This window comes from Bos taurus, chromosome 9, assembly GCF_002263795.3.
Source record: "Bos taurus isolate L1 Dominette 01449 registration number 42190680 breed Hereford chromosome 9, ARS-UCD2.0, whole genome shotgun sequence".
Classification (NCBI taxonomy): Eukaryota; Metazoa; Chordata; class Mammalia; order Artiodactyla; family Bovidae; genus Bos; species Bos taurus.
Window position 1 is genome coordinate 62,778,978 of NC_037336.1, and position 21,883 is coordinate 62,800,860.

The 21,883-nt window shown below is 37.7% G+C and overlaps 1 protein-coding gene across 1 annotated transcript; it reads left to right on the forward strand.

Moving 5' to 3' along the window:
• Positions 1-1,938: 1,938 nt before the first annotated feature.
• Positions 1,939-18,844, forward strand: CGA (glycoprotein hormones, alpha polypeptide). Its single transcript, NM_173901.3, has 4 exons — positions 1,939-2,036; positions 16,480-16,586; positions 17,681-17,865; positions 18,493-18,844. The coding sequence occupies exons 2-4, from the start codon at positions 16,487-16,489 to the stop codon at positions 18,568-18,570; spliced, it is 363 nt and encodes a 120-aa protein (NP_776326.1). The 5' UTR covers positions 1,939-2,036; positions 16,480-16,486; the 3' UTR covers positions 18,571-18,844.
• The last annotated feature ends 3,039 nt before the right edge of the window (positions 18,845-21,883 follow it).

Here is a 21,883-nt window from a genome sequence, read left to right on the forward strand (position 1 = left end):
GGAGGGGAGAGACTAAGCTAATGGAGAGTGAAATGACTGAATGACTGTAAGGGAGGGAGGGAAAAGGAAGTTTCCCATAAGACATGAAAGGCTTTCTTCTCCTAAAGCTATAAAGGTTCTAGATTTCCAAAATAAGCCTTCTACTTTGAAAATACACTGCCAACCCTTTGGGGTTTAAATGGCAGAAATTCATGAAGAATGGTGATACCAGTCATCAACAGGAAAAGGAGAACAGGGGATTTACCTGGTGATCCAGTGGCTAAGACTCTGCACTTCCAGTGCAGGAGACCAGGTCTAATCCCTGGTCAGGGCACTAGATCCCTTGTTCTGCTAAGGTCCTGCACATCCCACAGCAGTGACCCAGCCCAGCCAAAAAATATATATCTTTTAAAGGTGAATGGATAGAGTAGATACTGGAAGAAACTATGGAAGGAGAATATGGAAATCTGAAAAAGGTGGAAGAACTGAAAGTGAAGGAGGAAACAGGCAGAACAGGCTCCATCTTGAAAGCAGGACTCCATCTTGGGCCGGACTGTGAACTTTGAGCTATATGCCCAGTATCTATGGAAAAGACAAACCAACTGGAAAACCAGACCCCCTGGATGGAAGAGCCCCAGGCTTGTACCTAGACTCTCCATCACCTAAAAGAATACCCTAATTATCTGTGTAACTGAATAGAATCATAAATTCTATTATGCTTATTGGGGTATGACGACAGGCCTACTGATAATTGTCCACTGTTAACTACCTAGGCTTAAGGCATATGAATCACGGGTTAACTTTGATTGTATCTTTCTTTTCCGTTGTTCAGATTAGTTTCAGGGAATTTGGGGAGGTGGGTTTGAGCACGTACATTTAGGGTATATAAGGTTTTCACAGAAACTGGTCAGGGTCCTTGGTTTAGAGGAGACTCTGCCTTGGGCCCACAGGTGTAATAAACTTCACTCCACTATCTGCATTGTCCTTCTGAGTGAGTTTGTTTCCCGGAATGCATGGCTACAACAAACAAATCAACTTATTGGAGATAATAAGCCACAGAACAACTTTCTTTTCTTTGGTCCATTTCTTCATGTTAAATGAGAATTGCTTTTTGTGTTTACAGGGATCTTCCCCCTGGGAAAGTATTTGGTAGTTTGTGTCTAAGTTCTTACAGAAATGGCACTAAGCAGAGTAGACGGAGGCAGGAAGGTTTTTTAGGATCACAACCCTAAAGGCAGGATAGAAGCAGCCCTAATAGGAGCCTGAGGCTCTTGGTAAATTTTGGTAATACAATGTACAGGGAATCTTGGAGCAAAATGTTCCACAGTTGGCAAGCTGTGAAATTTAAGTATTTTTCTGTTTGGAAGAAACTGAGCTTTTCAAAAGTAAAGTAATGGGGTAAAGGCACAAATATTGAGAACCAATCAGTCCTTCTCAGCATCACCTTATACCTTCTCCATGCATCCTTATTAAAACCTGATGCACATTTAATTTTAGAAGAGTCTAAATATGTGTATGTTTTCTTTTTCTGTTTTCTACTGGGATAATGTTGTAAGGCTAGAAATGCTCTGTATCTAGAATCTGAATTTTACAGCTCTGCTTTTTTAAGTAAACATCAGGTACTTAGCTAATTAAATGTAATACTTGTAAAGATCTTGTTTATAGGAAAGTGTCAACTTTCAGGATGTTGTGTATAAATCTTGAAAAAATTATGTAGAAAATAACAGAGTTCTCTTGTTTCATAGGCTGACCTTGCAGTCAACACCATCTGAAAATGGCTCAAAACAAAAAATAATCTAAGGGCTGAAACAAGATAAGATAAAATTGATGTCATGGTAATTATGTGAAGTACCATTCAATCATTGGGTGGAATTTACTGTTGATCCCTGGACTTAGATGTAGGTGGGAACATGCAGCTTTTATGACTCTGCTGGTATATAAGACAGGTGAGGACTTTATTAAAAGCAGTTGCTGAGAAATCACAAGACAAAACTAAAATTCTTCTTCAGATCCACAGTCAACTGCCCTGACTACATTCTGCAAAAATCCAGAGGACGGTAAAATGAATGAAATAATTTGGGGGATTTTAATTGAGGGGTAAAATATTTGAGGATACAAGGGAGCTGGTTGTGCATAAACCCTAGTAAGAAGAGAGACAGGCATTTATGCATTCTCCTTTCAGCACTCATGATTGAATTGGGAGGAAGTCTGCAAAACTGTGGTCTGTGATCACAGGCTAAGATGTTATCTAACTGAAGCCAGAAACCAACTGTCTCCTGCTGTGATGTCTGAGTGCCTGTCAGTAACTAAAAATTTTTCTCAAGAGATATTGGATGTCATTTGAAAGGCATCCGTTTCAGTGGCTTCCAGGGGTCAGGTAGAGGGAGAGTAGACCTTATGTAAGTTGCTGATACTGTTTCGTCATCAGTTTTTAAATGACGCATAATTATATTCAAGCTGGTCAGTGGTAAAGCAGCTCACCTGTTCAGCTGAATGACCATGGCTTTGCGTCTCTTTTCAAATAGATGTTCTTGGGTAGACTTGAATTGTAACACTGAAATCTCTTGAACAGCATTGTTTCCTTTTTCTTCTTTCATAGAATGCCACGAAAATAAGTGTCAGTAGTATTTCCCACTGTTACTGATGGACCTTGCAATTCAACATCACTTGGCTAATTCGAATTTGTTTGTTCTGCTGAGAGTTTCCAGAAATGTTTGCTAAAAGTTATATTTGCATCAGTGCTACTTAGAATGGCAGCTGGCTAGGAAATTAAGACTAGAAAATAAAAGTGCTCCCCCCCCACACTTAATTTTTTTGAGAAACAGGATTTGGGCAAATGGAAGAATTATGAGCTGACACTACATGGGTCTCTCGGGAATACAGAAGCTCCGTGTCACTTTTATGGGAACTTTCTTTTCCTAAGTTCTACTACCCTCTCTCCATCCAAAAAGAAGATATTTTATATTAGAATGGAGGAATATTTTTAAGTTTCTGAAAATGTCTTTTAAATAATTACTTGACTTAACACCAATTCAATTACTCAAAATTTTGGTCACCCAATATTTTGATTCTAATACTTAGCTATAGTCTTGAGTTATTTTTAAGTGATAAGAACAATCACCATTTATGAAAAGTTTATGTGTCTTCATTTTAACTTTGACTTTGGTTTAAGTTTCTTTTTCCCCTTTTCTTTCTTTTTTTGCAGTAATAGAGTTGTTGAAATTTTGAGTCATATTTCTCACCATTTCTTGCTGAAAATAGTAGCATGTGAACAGTGTTAGAAAAGCAATTTATTATGTTCCAGAACAAATTCTCAGTTTTATTGTATATTTCTCAAATTTACATTAAAACTCAAAGTAAGGGCCAGGAGACAAAATAGTAAAATTAGAAGGTGATGTGCATTTTGTTCAAAAATAGAGCAAGATATTCTGCTTTTACAAAGAGAAAATGTACAGGAATCAATTCATATTTCCATTGAGAACAGCATGACCTATAGCACCAAACTTCCATTTTTATAGACTGTGAATCCCAGAGTAGTTTACTATCAACTTAGGATCCTTGCAAATTCTGGTTTTGGTGTGTAACATTTTAGCATTACCCATTGTTGTTGTTGCTCAGTTGATAAATTGTGTCTGACTCTTTGCAACCTCATGGACTGCAGCACAACAGGCTTCCCTATCCTTCACGATCTCCTGAAGTAGGCTCAAACTCATGTTCACTGAGGCAGTGGTACCATCAAACCATCTCATTCTCTGTTGCCCCATTCTCCTCTTGCCCTCAGTCTTTCTTAGCATCAGGATCCTTTTCCGATGAGTCAGCTCTTTGCATCAGGTGGCCAAAGTATTGGAACTTCAGCTTCAGCATCAGTCTGTCCAATGAATATTCAGGGTTGATTTCCTTTAGGACTGACTGGTTTGTTCTCCTTGCTGTCTTCTCCAGCACTGCAGTTTGAAAGCATCAATTCTTTGGCATTTACATTCTATATGGTCCAGCTCTCTCATCTGTATGTGACTACCAGAAAGACCATAGCGTTGACTATACTCATTGTAATATTGTAGAAAAGAATCCAGTAATTTCTTGATTCATCAGACTCAGAGATAACCATATAGAAATGCTCTAGCATTCTTTGTTCACTGGGGTCTGAGAAAGAGAGAGGGAGAGCGATTGAGAGTGCACTGAGGCTAGAGTGGGAGCTGAATCAAGGGCAGTGTTATGAATTGAATTTGAAAAGACAACAGCATGATCCATGCTCAAATCAATGCTCTAAAAAGTTTGGATTAACTGTGTGCTTCTAGGCAGATGAAGGGCACTATCTTAGGATCAGTTCACTTTCCAGATGATTTTGGCAAATCCTTTTACTTTTCTGAAATAGGTGCCATAATGCTTTCCTTATAGAACTGTAGAGAGAATGGATATAAAACCTCGTGCTTGGGACTTCCCTGGTGATCCAGTGATTAAGACTTGACCTTCCGATGCAGGGGGTGAGTTCAGTCCCTGGTCGGGAAGCTAAGATCCCACATGCCTCGAGGCCAAAAAACCAAAAAATGTAAAACAGAAGCACTATTGTAACAAGTTCAACAAAGATTTTAAAAATGATCTACATCAAAAAAAAAATTTTTTTTAAAGCTAATGATTGTCTACTTTTCCCACTCTCATTAATCAGACACTAGTCCTCATAACTTGATCAGATATAAATTATCTCTTTATCTGAATGAAATCCCTTTCTTAAGGTTGTTCTGAAGAAGGTGAAGTCAGAAACATATGCAAAATAAAAAACTACACAAGCAATGATCTTTAAGCTGGCACAACATAATGTTGCTCTCAATGAAAAGACGTCAGTATTTTATTTATGTGTATGGTTGTGGTAGTGGTAAATAATCCGCCTGCCTATGCAGGAGACATAAGAGACACGGGTTCCATCCCTGGATAGGGAAGATCCCCTGGAGGAGGAAATGGCAACCCACTCCAGTATTGTTGCCTGGAGAATCCCCATGGATAGATGGGCCTGGCGGGCTACAGTCTGTAGGGTTGCCGAAAGTCGGACACGAATGAAGCAACTTAGCAATTGTAGCATATCACCTGAGAAAACCATTTAAGAAGTTCATTGTGAAATATAAAGATTTGAAACAGTTTAGGAATATGGGATTCAGAGCTTGTAAAGAGTTGTAAAGAGACCTTCTAAAATCTTAGCTCTGGGAGTGATGATTTTTATAAACTTACCTGGGTTACTTCACTTACGGAATTTCTTTATCTGCCAAAATGAGAGGAATACCTCACAGTGTCACCATGAGTATTAAATATATTTGTATGTTCAAGGTGCTCAAAAGAATACCTAGCACACACAAGTACTCAATTAATAGTAGGCTTTCTTTGTAAAGTGGAAGTTATTACTGAATTCAGTATGACAGATACTGTGTACAATTCTAAATCCAAGTTGTTCACACTTTTCTCCCTAATAGATTAACTGAATGTGTGTTATATAAATTACACCTCACAGAGGAAAAGTACCAGAAGAAAAAGGAGAGTCAAGACTGGGGTCCCACATCTCAGACCTTGGAGGAGAGGTTTTTGTTGTAAGAGACAGCAGTTGTTCTGGTTATGTATTACTGTGCCTCACAGTACTTAAAAACTTAGTGGGTAAAACAGAAAGTTATTATTATCTCTCAGGGTTCTGCAGGATTGGGCTCGCAGGATTGGGCTCAGTTGGGCAGTTTTTATTTAAGTGTCTGTTGAATTTGTTACAATACCATTTCTGTTTTATGTTTTGGTTTTTTGGCTGCGAGGCAGTTAGGATCTTAGCTCCCCGACCAGGGATCCACCCTGCAGCCCCTGAACTGGAAGGTGAAGTCTTAACCACCAGACCATCAGGGAAGTCCTTGGGCAGTTCTTAACTTTCGTTTCTCATGCATTTGTGATCCGACAGTGACTGGGGCTGGAGTCATCTAAAGGGTTGACTGGGCTGGTCATCCAGAGGGCTTCTTTACTTATCATTTTTTGGCCTCTTTCTTTCTTTCCATGTGGCATCTCATTCTCCAGGGCTGGTTCATGTGGCTCATAGCCTCCTCACAGTGTGGTGGTCTTAGAGCAGTAGCACTTCTTACATGCCAGCTGGCTTCTAAGACCCAGGAAGCAGGAACTGCCAGGTCAGTGCAGGCCTACTCCCAGGACTGGCCCAGTGTTGTACTGGTGTAAGGGGTACTCTCACAGCTGCCTCATTCTCTCGGTGTCAGTAGTCACAGAGCCCACCTAGAGCAGTGGGATACAAAGACAGACACACCACTTTTTGATGTGGAAGTAGCAAGGTCATACTGCAGAGTGAATGTAAACCGAGAGATATTTTTGTGTCCATATCTTGGGAAGTACACTTGCCATAGCAGAGGAAACTTAGGGGCAATAAATGATAAAGGAACTGCTTTTTGCAGTTCCATTCTGTTTTTATCATAGAAAAATAATGCTGATAAAATAAGGCGCTGGGAATGAGAAATCTACAATCTCAGGTCCATATCACAGTTGAGAGACTTTAGGGCAATGTTTGTATAACTTAGTGCTTTTAAATGGAAATCATAGTTGGTATGCCAAATGCATGAAGATAGCTCAAATAAACATTAAAAATGTTTTCACAAATTTTAAAAGTTACAAGGAAGATTCTTATATTGCTACAATAGTGCTCAGTGTAAAACTGTTCTGGCTTCTGGATGTTTTACTTTTCTGTGTGATAAGTTGACACTATTCAATATTTTGTTCCTGATAGCATTTATAACTGCAATAATGTTGAATTTTTTTAAAAAATGAGTATTTTTAAACAACAAATATTTGAATTTCTCATTTAAAACAGTATTATTATGGTGCATAGAATTAGTCCTATCTAAATTTCTTGCTGATTTAGTTTGTAGAAAAGTTAAAAAATGCTTTTGTGCTAGAAAAGCCAGAAGGGTAATGGTAGAGCTGATTTTAATTACATAATTATGACAACAGTCTAAAGTGCCTTAATATAACAATTAAAGTAGAATGTGTACATCTTATTTTAAGCCCCTTAAATTTAGTCAGTTAAGAAAAGAAGCTTCTCACATACAGATGGCCAACAAACACATGAAAAGATGCTCAACATTGCTCATTATTAGAGAAATGCAAATCAGATCTACAATGAAGTATCACCTCACACCGGTCAGAATGGCCATATGTATACACATTACTGTATGTAGCATAGATGGCAAGTGGGAATTTACTGTGTGACACAGGGAGCTCAACTCAGTGCTCTGTGACAACCTAGAGGGGTGGGATGGGGTGGGAGATGGGAGGGGGGTTCAGGACTGAGGGGATAAAAGATAAGGAGAGTATAATACAAAAAATAAAGAAAAGCTTCTCAAAATATGACTGTTACAAGAATGATCATAAAGGAATTGAAATTTTTATAATTCTATGAGCATTTCAATTCCCTTCTCAATACTGCCTCTTTTTTTATTTTTATTTTTTTTTAAATTAAAGGTCATCTTTTGTTCTCCTTGTTTTTACAGAAACCCCTGGTTTTTTTTTTGTTTGTTTTGATTTTGTTTATAAAGTATAGTTGTACAAGTTGTACTTTATATGTCTCTTGACTCTGAGACCTCCCCTTTTTTTTCACTCTTTCTCTTCATTTCATGTGGAAAATAAGTTGAGTCCCTTTTAGAATTTTGCAAAGCCACAAAGCACTGTTAAGTAATTGATCAACAGAAATCCCATCCCAGATACGGTTCCAGAATTCTATGACTTCACTGACTTTCCTCTGGATGCTGGAGCAATTTGTGACCACGGTATTTGCAACCTCTGTGATTAGACGGGAAATTATGAGGACTCCTGAATACATGAAGCTCCAGAACAAATGTCAAAATGGTAAAATATTGATTTACTACTTTCATGGCTTTTGTCCCCATGAAGCATGTGTTCTTTATTCTCATTAGCTTTTCACCTCTCCATTTTCCTGCCCCCAGCCTATTAAATGTTTCAACATCTACAAATACTTTTACTGCAGCATTCACCACTCTAATTCATAGTTATTCACCTTTGTATCTGGGTCAGAGAGCAGGAAACTTACTTATATTTGTGTCACTCACACTTGGACCAGTGCCTGGTGTGTAGCAGGTACTTACTCATCTTTCAAAGGTTCAACTTGGACCTTAAATCTTGTGTTTCACAATGTTGAACTGTCAAATCATCCAAAACTCAGATTTTCATATATTAGAGAAAATATTAATTATCTATATCAAAGAATGGTTGAGGGGATTTGAGACAGATCTTAGGAGAATTAACCAGTTTCTCCTCATTCCATCCCCCCAACCTCTCAGCCATCGTTTGACCATCAGTGAATGCACTGCTGGGTCTCAAGGTCACTTTGGGGCCTAGAAGCAATTTCAATGTCTACTTGGAAGATTTGGGGCTGGAGCGTGGGATCGCAGAATACACACACTGCTGGACCTGGGATTCAAAATATGTTACAAGAACAGGGTGAAAAACCACTTACTGAAACTAGAGCGCATGAAGAAAGAAAATGAATAGTCAAGGCTACTCCAGCTGAGTTTCCTGAGCACTGAGCAAGCCATCCAGCAAGAGACAGTGGTGGTCAGTTGATAGGAGGTAGAGGTGAGCCTGTTCAGGGATCCACTCCCTGGAAGTTGGTGGGATAAAGGATGAAGGATGCTGAACACTTACCCCTGCGACTGTCCACCTTCAGATCTTTCATCAAGGCTGAACTATTGTTATTCGCTATTCCAGACACAGGTGGTGCTAGTGTTAAAGAACCCACCTGTCAATGCAGGAGACATAAAAGAAGCAGGTTTGATCCTTGCATCAGGAAGGTTCCCCTGGAGGAGGGCATGGCAACCCACTCCAATATTCTTGCCTGGAGAATCCCATAGACAGAGGAGCTATAGTCTATAGAGTCACAAAGGGTCAGACACAATTGAAATGACTACACGTGCATGCACTTGCCAGGCAAGATGTTGAAACTTACAGACCTCTCTTCAGTTTAACAAACATGTCTTGAATACCTATCACATGCCAGGCAGTGTGCTGGGGATTAAAGGCTTTTCTTTCAAGGGTCCCTTTCATTAGTGATCCTTCACTGAAGGCAGCCTACTTTTCTTCTTCTTGGTTGTTAGCTGGGCTAGATGGGGCTAATGAGGTGAAACCTTAGGTTAACCCTCTAGAAATCAGTTAGATTTAGTCTGTTTTGTTAACAAAGAATTATGCCTCTACACCTAACCAGTCATCTCAAAAGTGCGCTATGAATCAGCTGCGCCTCCTGGTATGAAGAGTATGGATGAGTCACCCCATCTATTACCACCTTTAGAAAAATTGAAAACCTCACTCTCTGGCTGTGGGGGGAGAAATGACAGCATCTTTGCAGATAAATGAAGGGCAGGATGTCACATTGAACCAAAGACTTGTCATCTTGAAACAATCTTTTATATATGTAATGTACATATATATGTGTTCATGTACATACATGCATGTACAAACATATCCACACACATCCACATACATATTACATATGTAAATATACATATAAAATATACACATATAGGCATATACATATATAAATATACATATGTAATATGTATGTATCTATGTACATTTAATTTGCCTTGAAGCCTTTTAATAATAGGATAGATAGACTAGGATGATAGATTTCTCAATCCTGGCACCTTACTTTATAGACACTTTTTTTTTCTGATAAAAATAGAGTGGAGGAGCTGCAAGGAGAAGCCTTTTTGTTCATTGTCCCTAAGTTTTCACTGCTATGGCAGGTGAACTTTTCAAAAATGGCCCCCAAAATGCATGAGGGCATGCTAAGTCACTTCAGAGATTAGTATATTTAATTTAGATCAAGTATGTTTATCAAAATTGCATAAATCCCAGCTGAACCTAATTATTATTCCTGCCCTGGATCTTAATGTTTTTTTAATATATCATTGCATAAAGTGACTCCTACCTGCAGAATATTTAACACTTACACATTCATATATGAGCCAGCTACAAATTTTATAGCCAAATGAGAATACATTGTCTCTAATGAATTTATTATCTGAAAATATTTTATTTAATTAAACATTTATTCTAAGTTGTCATTCAAGAGTTATCTTGTTCCTCAGTATGAATGACAGCTCTACACAAGCAAGTTTTGATTGATATTATTACCGATCTAAAGTCCCAATGGGGCTTCCCAGTTGGCGTGAGTGGTAAAGAACCTGCCTGCCAGTGTAGGAGACATAAGGGACACGAGTTTGATCCCTGGGTTGGGAAGATCCTCTGGAGGAAGGCATGGCAACCCACTCCAGTATTCTTGCCTGGAGAATCCCATGGACAGAGGAGCCTGGCAGGCTACAGTCCATGGGTTCACAAAAAAATTGAACAGGACTGAAGTGACTTAGCATGCATGCACACAAACTGCATATACTCTAGGCCTTGTGCTAGGAAGGGGGTTGGTTAGGGGTCACCGGTTTTACCCTTAAGAAGCTTTACATGGATGGAAAGACAAACGTACATAACTGGCTAGTATTCAGGACAGATTGTGGAACTTTAGCTAAAAATTATAAGCAAAGTTATAGGTAAACGCAGTGGAGAGTTATTTATTCTGCCTTTGAGGTAGGATGAAACCTTCACCATGAAGCTGGTGGCTGGCAGCTCCTTAAACTAAGTCTGAGGTGGGTGGTCTGAGAAATGGGAGAAAGGCCTTACAGGTCAAGTTGAACACACATTTCCTTGGCCTCATGTTACTTTGATGGGGCAGGTGGCAGGAGGGGAGGGCAGGTGGCAGGAGGTGAGGGCAGGTGGCAGGAGGGGAGGGCATGTTGAGTGGATGTTGAGATGGACTGTGGCGTTGGATGTCTAGAGTCTGTGATGCCTGCAGTGTCCTCACTCAGAATACGGAGAGGCTGAGATTAGTATATCTGATTTAGATCAAGCATTTTTTGCAAAATCGCATAAATCCCAGCTGAACATAATTATTGTTCCTGCTCTGGATCTCAATATTTTTCTTCCCAAACAGAAAGACCTAAGGGTGATTAGACTGATGAAAATGTTTGTTAAAATGTTTTCAGAAACACCTAGAATTTGAGAGTTAATCCCTTTTCGCTTGGTTAATCTCATCTCTTTTAAAAATAAAGACAAAGCCATTTCTGTTATTAAAAGCTAAAGCGATGGTGACTTGGTTCTGCTTTTTAAATCTTCCCCTCAGCATAAAGCAAATCCTAAAATGTGCACCAGCTTTGTGCTCTCACTTTCTGCCATCTTGTTATAAATGCTTCTCTCTGAATTAATTCTGATATAATTGTTCACTGCATAATGCTGAATTTTCATAATATATGAGCTGCAATATCAAAGCATGAAAATGATACTAGTTTAAAAAGGAAACCCATTGCAATTCTGATATTTTCCCTGTGACTTTGTGTATCACTTAAGAAGTTGTTCTCAAACTTTTGAATCTTAGAAACAGTTTATGATCTTAAAAATTATTGAAGAGCTCAAATAATTTTTTAATGAAATTATATTTATTAATAGTCTTTGATTTAGAAATTATGTTATGAGTTTTAAAATATTTATTCATTTTAAAACAACTTATAAAACATGTCAACATAGATAAAATATATTTATTAAAAAATGACAGTTTCCAAACAAAAAAGTCAGTGGTAAGAATGGAATTGTTTTACCTTTAAGCAAAAATTTAAACAGCACTGGGCTAATAGAATACAGTTACATTCTTACGTGCTTCTTTATTCAGTCTGTTACAATATCGTATATTATATTGCCTCTAGAATATTTCACTGAACACTCATGAGGGGGTAAGGGTGAAAAACCCAAACAACATCTTGGTATTGTGAAAATAATTTTGACCTCCCAGACCCACTAAAACTCTTTAGGATCCTCAGATCACTTGTTGAGAGCCACTGACTTAGGACAATATTTATTCAGTGTTAATCACGGATGAAGATAAATAAAACCCCTAAATACTAGGCGTAAGTATATAGATCAGGTAGAAATAATGACATTACATATATTTTAGCCTTACCAATATGTACATAGTCTGCTTTCTGTTTTATAAACTGTTAGTTCTGCTGTCTGAGAAATTATTCTTATAAAAGGTATGGGTTTATATAAACATTTGGCAAAAACATGGTCTTATTATGGCAGTCCACATGAAAAATAACCACAAGTTTTGAATCACATGAAATTTTAAGACTCATTCTGAAAAGTCTTTTTTTTTTTTTTTTTAAAGAAACTTTTGGTTTTGATAAATTATAGATTTAGAGGAAGTTGCAAAAAAATACATGGGGAAGTCTTGAGAACTCTTTAGCTAATTCCCCCAGGAGCACTTCCCAGGTGGCTCAGTGGGTAAAGAATCTGCCTTTCAATGCAGGAGACACAGGAGAGAAGGTTTTATCCCTGGGTTGGGGAGATCTCCTGGAGGAGGAAATGGCAACCCACTCCAGTATACTTGCCTGACAAATCCCACGGACAGAGGAGCCTGGCAGGTCCATGGGGTCTCAAAGCGTCGGACACAGTTGAGCACTGAGCACACACACAACAAACCCAATGATAATACCTTTCATAACTATAGTACAAGGGGAAAACCAGGAAATTGACATTGGTACAACACACAGAGGTTATCTGGATTTCATTAGGATTGTGTGTATTTCTCTGCAGTTTCACCCTGAATATATTTTAGTGTATCCGTATCATAATCAAGATAAAGAACTCTTCCATCACCACAGGCTCCCTGATGCTATCTTTGTATGAAAGTGAAAGTGAAGTTGCTCAGTCGTGTCCGACTCTTTACGACCCCATGGACTGTAGCCTACCAGGCTCCTCTGTCCATGGGATTTTCCAGGCAATAGTACTGGAGTGGATTGCCACACTTATTTACTCCCATCAACTCCCTCTCCAATACTAACTTCTCAAAACTGCTAATCTATTCTCCATCTCTATAATTTTATTATTTCATAAGTGCTATATAAATGGAATCATACAGTATGCAGCCTTCACTCAGCATGATACCCTTGAGATCCATCCAAGTTGCATGTCTATCAATAATGTGTTCCTTTTTGCTGCTACACCACGTTCTCTGGTATGGAGGTACCATTGTTTGCACAACCAACTATTCATCTCCGTCCACCGGAGGGCATCTGGATCATTTCCAGTTTGGGGCTTTTATAAGTAAAGCTGCTCTGAACTTCTGTGTACAAATTTTACTTGAACATAGTTTTCGTTTCTCTGAGACAAATGCCCAAGTGTAACTGTTGGGCTACATGGTATGGTAAGTACATGTTCGGTTTTATAAGAAACTTCCAAACTATTTTCCTCAGAGGTTGTACCATTTTATATTTCCACCAGCAAAGTTTGAAGTATCCTGTTTCTCTGCATCCATTTGGTGTTATTTTAATTTTATCTGTTAGGTATGTAATATCTCATTGTGGTTTTAATTCACATGTCCCTAGTGGTTGATGTAGAATATTTTAAATGTGTTTATTTGCCTTCTATATGGGCTTCTCTAGTAGCTCAGCTGGTAAAGAATCCACCTGCAATGCAGGAGACTCTGGTTCAATTCCTGAGTTGGGAAGATCCATTGGAGAAGGGATAGGCTACCCACTCTAGTATTCTTGGGCTTCCCTGGTGGCTCAGCTGGTAAAGAATCTGCCAGCAATGTGGGAGACCTGGGTTTGATCCCTGGGTTCTATATATCTTTTCCAGGGCAATGCCCATTTTCCAATTGGATTTTTTTTTCTACTGACTTTTGAGAGTTCTTTATATATTCCAAATGCTAGTCCTTTGTGAGATATGCAGCTTGCAAACGTTTTCTCCAAGTCTGTATCTTGTAGTTTCGTCCTCTTTGAGAATTAACTCATAATTTAGATGAGGTCCAATATATCAAATTTTTTTTATTAATTTTTTTTGACTACTCTAAAAACTCTTCATCTAGACCCTGCCCCCATCAATTTTTTTCCTAATAATTTTATGATATCACATTTTACAGTTAAATGGATGGCTCATTTTGAATTAGTTTTCTCTTTCCTTTTTTAACTTTTTGAAAAAAATTATTTTTAATTGGAGGATAATTGCTTTACAATGTTGTGTTTGTTTCTGCTGTCCAAGAACATGAATCAGCTACAAGTATACATATATTCCTTCCCTCTTGAGCCTTCCTCCCCCTACCCCAGGGAATTAATTTTCATATAAGATGTGAGATTTACATTGAGGTGTTTGTTTTATATGTTTATATGTTCTGTTTTTGTGTTTGTTTTGCCTATGGATGTCCAATTGTTATAGCAGCCATTATTGGAAAAGTTGAACTCCTCTGTTAAATTGCTCTGACATCTTTGTCAAAAGCCAACTGGACATATTTGTTGTAGAGTCTATATTTTGGTTCTCTATTCTGTTCCATTGGTCTAGGTATCTATCCTTCTCCTAATATCATGCTATTTTGATTACTATAGTAAGACTTAACACTTAACCAGGAAGTCTGGTTTCTCCCACTTTGTTTCTAAAATTGTTTTAGCTATTCTAGATCCTTCGCCATTCAGTAATCATAAACTTCTCTGTGTCTACAAAAGCTGTGCTAGGACTTTGATAGACATTTCATTAAACATAGAGATCAGTTTGAAGAGAACTGACATCTTTACTATGTCGAGTCTTCCAATCCATGAACATGATTTGTCTTTCCATTTATTTAGGTCTTCTTTGATTTACTTCATCGATACTTAGTAATTTTCAGTGTACAAGTCTTGTTCATATTTCATTAGATTTATACTTAAGTATTTTATTTTCTTTGGAGTGAGTATAAATAGTATTGTGTTTTAATTTGTTTCTGCATTATTTTTTTTAGTATATAGACATGTAGTTGATTTTTGTATGTTGTTCTTGTCATTCAATCTTGTTGCTGAACTCACTAATTAATTACAGGACCTTTTTTGTAGGCTTCTTGTTTTGTTTTTTTAAATGTAGATGATCATATCATCTATAAATAGGCACAGTTTTACTTCTTCCTTTTAAATTTGTGTTTATGCGCTGGCTAGAATGTCTAGTACTATATTGAATAAGAGTAATGAGAATGGACATCCTCATCATGCTTCTGAGCTTAAGAGGAAAGCATTAGGTTTTTCACATTAAGTATGATATTATCTGTAGGTTACCTGTAGGTTTTTACAAATGCTCTTTATCAAGTCTTTATCAAGTTGAGAAATCTGTTTTGGTTCTTGTTTTCTGAGAGTGTTTGTTGTGAAAGAGTATTGGATTTTGTCAAATGCTTTCCTGTGTCAATTGGTATAATCATATGGTTCTTTTCTTTATTCTTTTGATATGGTGGATTACAATTAAGTGATTTTCAAATATTGAACTAGTCTTGACTATTGCAAATTATTTCCAGTTGGTTGTATTGAATAATTTTTCTTATACATTACTGTATTCAATTTGCTATTATTTTGTTTAGGATTTTCCCATCTAAATATCATGAGATAAAAAAATAAATTTCATGAGATGTACCAATCTCTTGTTTTCTTTCTTTGTTCTGTATATTTCTGGCTTTTGTGTCAGGGTAATCCTGGACTCATAAATTGAGTTGGGAACTGTTCCCTCTTGTATTTTATAAAAATGATTCTGTTAAATTGGTGTTAATTCTTTAAGTGTTCTGAATTGTCTTTTCATAGGTAATTGATTCTCTGTCTCTTATCTTTCATGGTTTGAACATAAGCTCTTTAAATAAACAGGGATAAACATCTGCCCCTTTTATCTTACATGAGATTTTTCTGAAACATGTAGAGATAAAATCCAATTTTTAAATGCAGTCAATATCTGGATATGATCAATCATTCAGCTGACCTTACTTAACATGATCTCATGCATTCAGAATGCTTAGGTAAAGCTGTACTACAGGTATAAATAAGTCAGGAAGTGCATTTAGGAAAACTTTGATTAATACTACCTGCTGTCTATTCTTGCCACATTGTTAGATTAGCATTTACTTTGCAATTCATAACTAGCCTTACAACTCAGCTACCCCCAGTGAATAAAAAACAAGAGAGGCATTGTCATTTCCTTCTGTTTTCCCACATGGAACTGGGAAGGATGGGCTCAAATACTGTTTATTTTATAAATCATATTTAAGCTTGTCTATTTATCCATCCATCCATCATATAGATATCCTTAGATATTATCTATTGAAGTTTCATATTTTATAAATAAGGTAATTAAAGATTCTTAACAGGATGTTAAGATTTTGGAAACAGAATTTCTTATTGTTATCAATAGGCCTGGTTATACTGGTTGATATAAGAAATGAGAAGAGTCAATTCTCTACCTCTTTCCTAAAGAGAAATTGCTTTTTTATACATGGCTTTAAAGTGTATTGGGAGCTGTAGGCCAAGGGGTCAAGACATTGGTGACTTAGTTGCAGCAATGTTAAAACTACTGGTTGTTGTTATGCCTGTTAAGCCAATTTTATAGTAACTTTTTTTCCCTATGTCTGTTTTGCAGAAGAGCCATGGATTACTACAGAAAATATGCAGCTGTCATTCTGGCCATTTTGTCTCTGTTTCTGCAAATTCTCCATTCCTTTCCTGATGGAGAGTTTACAATGCAGGGTATGTGACCCAACTTGGGTCTGCAGTAACAAGAAAGCACACATTTCTAAATGTACATCAATAACTCCATTAATTACATTTCTACCTCCTTTTCAAATGTGACAAATCTTTGCCATTGGGTATATATCAAGGCACTTTTAGATTGTGAACGTAAAATTAAATTAGGTTCCAAAAAATGTACAGTGAAAATGATATCTTACATGTCCATTTAAATAGCAGCTTGTACATTTCCATCTGAAATAGATTCCTGATTACTCTTTATCTGAGTTTTACAAGCAAAAAATGCTCCTTATTCAGTTTAGCTTGTGGTTTTTTTTTTTTTTTTTTACATTTCTCCCAGAAGATTTGGGATTATTTTAACATTGCCTTTGTAGATGAATTTTCATATCAGTTAACAAGTTAGAAAACAAAACCGCTTTATGCAGTCAATTTTTTTGCTCTATTTTCTGAAAAATCTCATATAGTAGCTGATACCACCCCATCTGCTATGAAACTGTGAGCTACTATTGGTGATGGTTTTTCTCTAGACAAGTGGTAATATTTTAACCTCTGTTCCCAAGTGCAGATGCCAGATCTAGTAGCAGGCTGTCCCACTCACCAAGCTTTCTTAATTCTGACAAGTTTTCCTCTGTCAGTATTTGGAGTGTCTATGGGGGAAAGAAATAGTAGATTCTAAAGTGCAAAATATTTTGCCTCTGGGCAAAATTCTACTTTTGGATGAGCATGGTGTTTTCATCTGTCAAGTCTTGTACTACCTACAGACATACTATCAGCACTGAAAGTGAGAAGTCATTCTTAAAGAATCTTATACTACTGAGCTGTCCCATGCTTCCTAGCTGCAAAAATTATTTTCCAATGAAAATAACTGTAGTCAGGACAAACAGATATTGTGTGTGAAGATGAACATACAACCAAAAAGTATTTATTTATTTTAACTGCCAATAGAAAAAAAGAATATTTGTTGTCCAATAATAAGGAATCATTCACAGTTTTTTTTTAAAAAATTCTTTTTGGATTATTTTACTCTTTGCCTTTTTCTTTCTTTCTTTTTCTTTCTCTCTCTTTTTTAAATTTGTTTTTTTTTTTGGTGATAGGCTGTCCTGAATGCAAGCTAAAAGAAAACAAATACTTCTCCAAGCCAGATGCTCCAATCTATCAGTGCATGGGGTGCTGCTTCTCCAGGGCATACCCCACTCCAGCGAGGTCTAAGAAGACAATGTTGGTCCCCAAGAACATCACCTCGGAAGCTACATGCTGTGTGGCCAAAGCATTTACCAAGGTGAGGACCTAAAGGGCCCCAGAAACTTTCTAACAGTTCAACCAGAGAAATGTCCTCACAGCACATCCATGGGCTTCACGCCAGAGGTAGCTAATGACCAGTCTTTCAATGGGCATTTGTAGAGCAAAGGGCTGAGCTTGTCTGCTTTAACCAAGACAGTCAGCAACCTTGTGGGCAGAGGCTGGATCTATCCAGAATGAAGACAGTGGACAGAGGTGATAAGGGGCAGGTTGGGAGAAAACATAGAATACTTATACAGTGCAAATCTAAGCTTTAGGAATGAAAATATCAGCTGAAAAGGAGACTATGTGAATACAACCAGCATCTGTTTTTTAAAGTACTTATGTATTTGTTTGGCTGCACAGGGTCTTAGTTGTAGCACTCAGTATGTGGGATCTTTAGTTGTGGCAGGCGGGATCTAGTTCTCTGACCAGGGATGGAACCTGGGTCCCCTGCACTGAGAGCTAGAGACCTAGCCACTGGACCAGCACAGAAGTCCCATATAGCAAGCATTTATTCAGTTCAGCTGGCTACAGACTATTTTACTGAACAGTTTTCAATTTTGCTAGCCTGCCTATCTATCCATCTGCCTCTGTCTATCATCTATCTTTCTTCCCTTCCGTTTAGGCCACAGTGATGGGAAATGTCAGAGTGGAGAACCACACCGAGTGCCACTGCAGCACTTGTTATTATCACAAATCCTAATAGTTTGCAGTGGGCCTTGCTGATGATGGCTGACTTGCTCAAAAGGAAAATTAATTTGTCCAGTGTCTATGGCTTTGTGAGATAAAACCCTCCTTTTCCTTGCCATACCATTTTTAACCTGCTTTGAGAATATACTGCAGCTTTATTGCTTTTCTCCTTATCCTACAATATAATCAGTAGTCTTGATCTTTTCATTTGGAATGAAATATGGCATTTAGCATGACCATAAAAAGCTGATTCCACTGGAAATAAAGTCTTTTAAATCATCACTCTATCACTGAATTCTAATTTTTTCTGAAAAGTTTCAAGCCAGTTACTTTTGATAGGATTAACGGAAGGGAGTGAGCCAGTGGGTGAGGTGGGTTCCCATGTAGTCAATGGCCTAATACTGGAGAATCTTATTCTAACCAAGCCTTCCAGAGCAAGCTGTGAGCCCCTCAGACAGTGGGCTACTCATGAGACAGTCCATTGGGGTAAAGGAAGAAAATATAACTTCTATTTCTATTCATTTGCACATTGTCTTTAGATGCCCATTTGGGTGAGTTTTATAGAAGTACAGCTACATTAAAAAATAGAACTGATAATAGATAAGGCTTTAAAAAAACTTCATTCATCACCAGTTTGTCAAGATTCCATTTCAAAGTGAAAAACCAATTTCTAACGGGTTGGTAAACACAGCAGATGGCAGGGTGAAAAATTAAAGTGAGTGCATGTACCTTTAAAGAAACACTGAAATGCACACACATTACTTAACCTGCTCATTCATTTATTTACATATAGTCTTGGGTGTACAAAATTTAGAAATAAATACATATGTGGATATTGGGGATGTTTGGTCACAAACTTTTTTACTGAAAATTATTTTTTAAAAAAAGGAAGACCACTGTTCTAAGGTTTGGTAAAGCCAAAATCGTCCCTAGTCTGAAGTTGCATTCTGCTGGCTTATGCCTGACCGTAGTTCCTGGCAGCCAGGTTATAACCAAATAGTGGCTAAGGTAAGGATAACATCCTCTAACATTCCAATTTTACATCCAGAAGGGAATGAGCAAGTTATGAACAAAGAATTCACTGAGTGCTCACTGTGGACTTGGAGGAGGACCAAGTACTTGCACTTAGCTCTGTCCAAATGCTTAGGAGGAGTGCCCTGCTTCAAAACCACATTTATTGTGCATTTATACTTATAAACAGAGATAGACCATGGTTTTTACCCACTAAATTGTATTAGCTATGGTAAAGATCAAAGCCACCCAAAAGTTCAATTCCTAAAGGAGCCAGAATTTTTTTTTTTTTAATATCACACTGTTTACAGATAAGGTTTAAAAAAAAAATTCATTCATCACCAGTTTGTCAAGATCCCATTTCCGAGTGAAAAATCAATTTCTAACAGGTTGGTAAAAACACCAGGTGTTAGGATGAAAAATTAAACTGAGCGCATGTACTTTTAAAGAAACACTGAAATGCACACACATTAGCTTATTCATTTGCTTATTTATTACACATTAATGTCCAGTAAGTGCTGGCCTGTGGTTAGATGTTGGAAATTCAGAGATATCAGGATTCTCTGGAAGGTAAGATTGAGAAAACAGAATGCAGCTTAAGAAAACTATGGTGCTGCTCATGGGTTCATTCAAACATTTAACTGATATTCACTGAGAATCTACATGTGTCGGGTCTTCAGAGCTTGTTTGGAGGATAGAGCAGGAGAAGAAAACTAGGGATCTACCATTGACTGGAGAGCTCCTATCCATCTGGGGGTCATCCTATTGGACAGAGGGGATGGACTGAGTAATGAGAGAGGAACTGGACATCCCCATGGCCATTCAGGGCAGCCAAATCTACCCTGGAGAGCACTACAATAAGATACAGACTGCCCTGAAACAATCCACAGTCAGGGAGGAGAGACATAGCAAAGAATTAAGATCAAGTGAGACCAAAGACAGAAATATAGATCAATGGAATAAAATAGAAAGCCCAGAGATAAATCCACGCACATATGGACACCTTATCTTTGACAAAGGAGGCAAGAATATACAATGGATTAAAGACAATCTCTTTAACAAGTGGTGCTGGGAAATCTGGTCAACCACTTGTAAAAGAATGAAACTAGACCACTTTCTAACACCATACACAAAAATAAACTCAAAATGGATTAAAGATCTAAACATAAGACCAGAAACTATAAAACTCCTAGAGGAGAACATAGGCAAAACACTCTCTGACATACATCACAGCAGGATCCTCTATGACCCACCTCCCAGAATATTGGAAATAAAAGCAAAAATAAACAAATGGGACATAATTAACCTTAAAAGCTTCTGCACATCAAAGGAAACCATTAGCAAGGTGAAAAGACAGCCTTCAAAATGGGAGAAAATAATAGCAAATGAAGCAACTGACAAACAACTAATCTCAAAAATATACAAGCAACTCCTACAGCTCAACTCCAGAAAAATAAATGACCCAATCAAAAAATGGGACAAAGAACTAAATAGACATTTCTCCAAAGAAGACATACAGATGGCTAACAAACACATGAAAAGATGCTCAACATCACTCATTATCAGAGAAATGCAAATCAAAACCACTATGAGGTACCATTTCACACCAGTCAGAATGGCTGCGATCCAAAAGTCTACAAATAATAAATGCTGGAGAGGGTGTGGAGAAAAGGGAACCCTCTTACACTGTTGGTGGGAATGCAAACTAGTACAGCCACTATGGAGAACAGTGTGGAGATTCCTTAAAAAATTGGAAATAGAACTGCCTTATGATCCAGCAACCCCACTGCTGGGCATACACACTGAGGAAACCAGAAGGGAAAGAGACACGTGTACCCCAATGTTCATCGCAGCACTGTTTATAATAGCCAGGACATGGAAGCAACCTAGATGTCCATCAGCAGATGAATGGATAAGAAAGCAGTGGTACATATACACAATGGAGTATTACTCAGCCATTAAAAAGAATACATTTGAATCAGTTCTAATGAGGTGGATGAAACTGGAGCCTATTATACAGAGTGAAGTAAGCCAGAAGGAAAAACATAAATACAGTATACTAACGCATATATATGGAATTTAGAAAGATGGTAACAATAACCTGGTGTACGAGACAGCAAAAGAGACACTGATGTATAGAACAGTCTTATGGACTCTGTGGGAGAGGGAGAGGGTGGGAAGATTTGGGAGAGTGACATTGAAACATGTAGAATATCATGTAAGAAACGAGTTGCCAGTCCAGGTTCAATGCGCGATACTGGATGCTTGGGGCTGGTGCACTGGGACGACCCAGAGGGATGGTGTGGGGAGGGAGG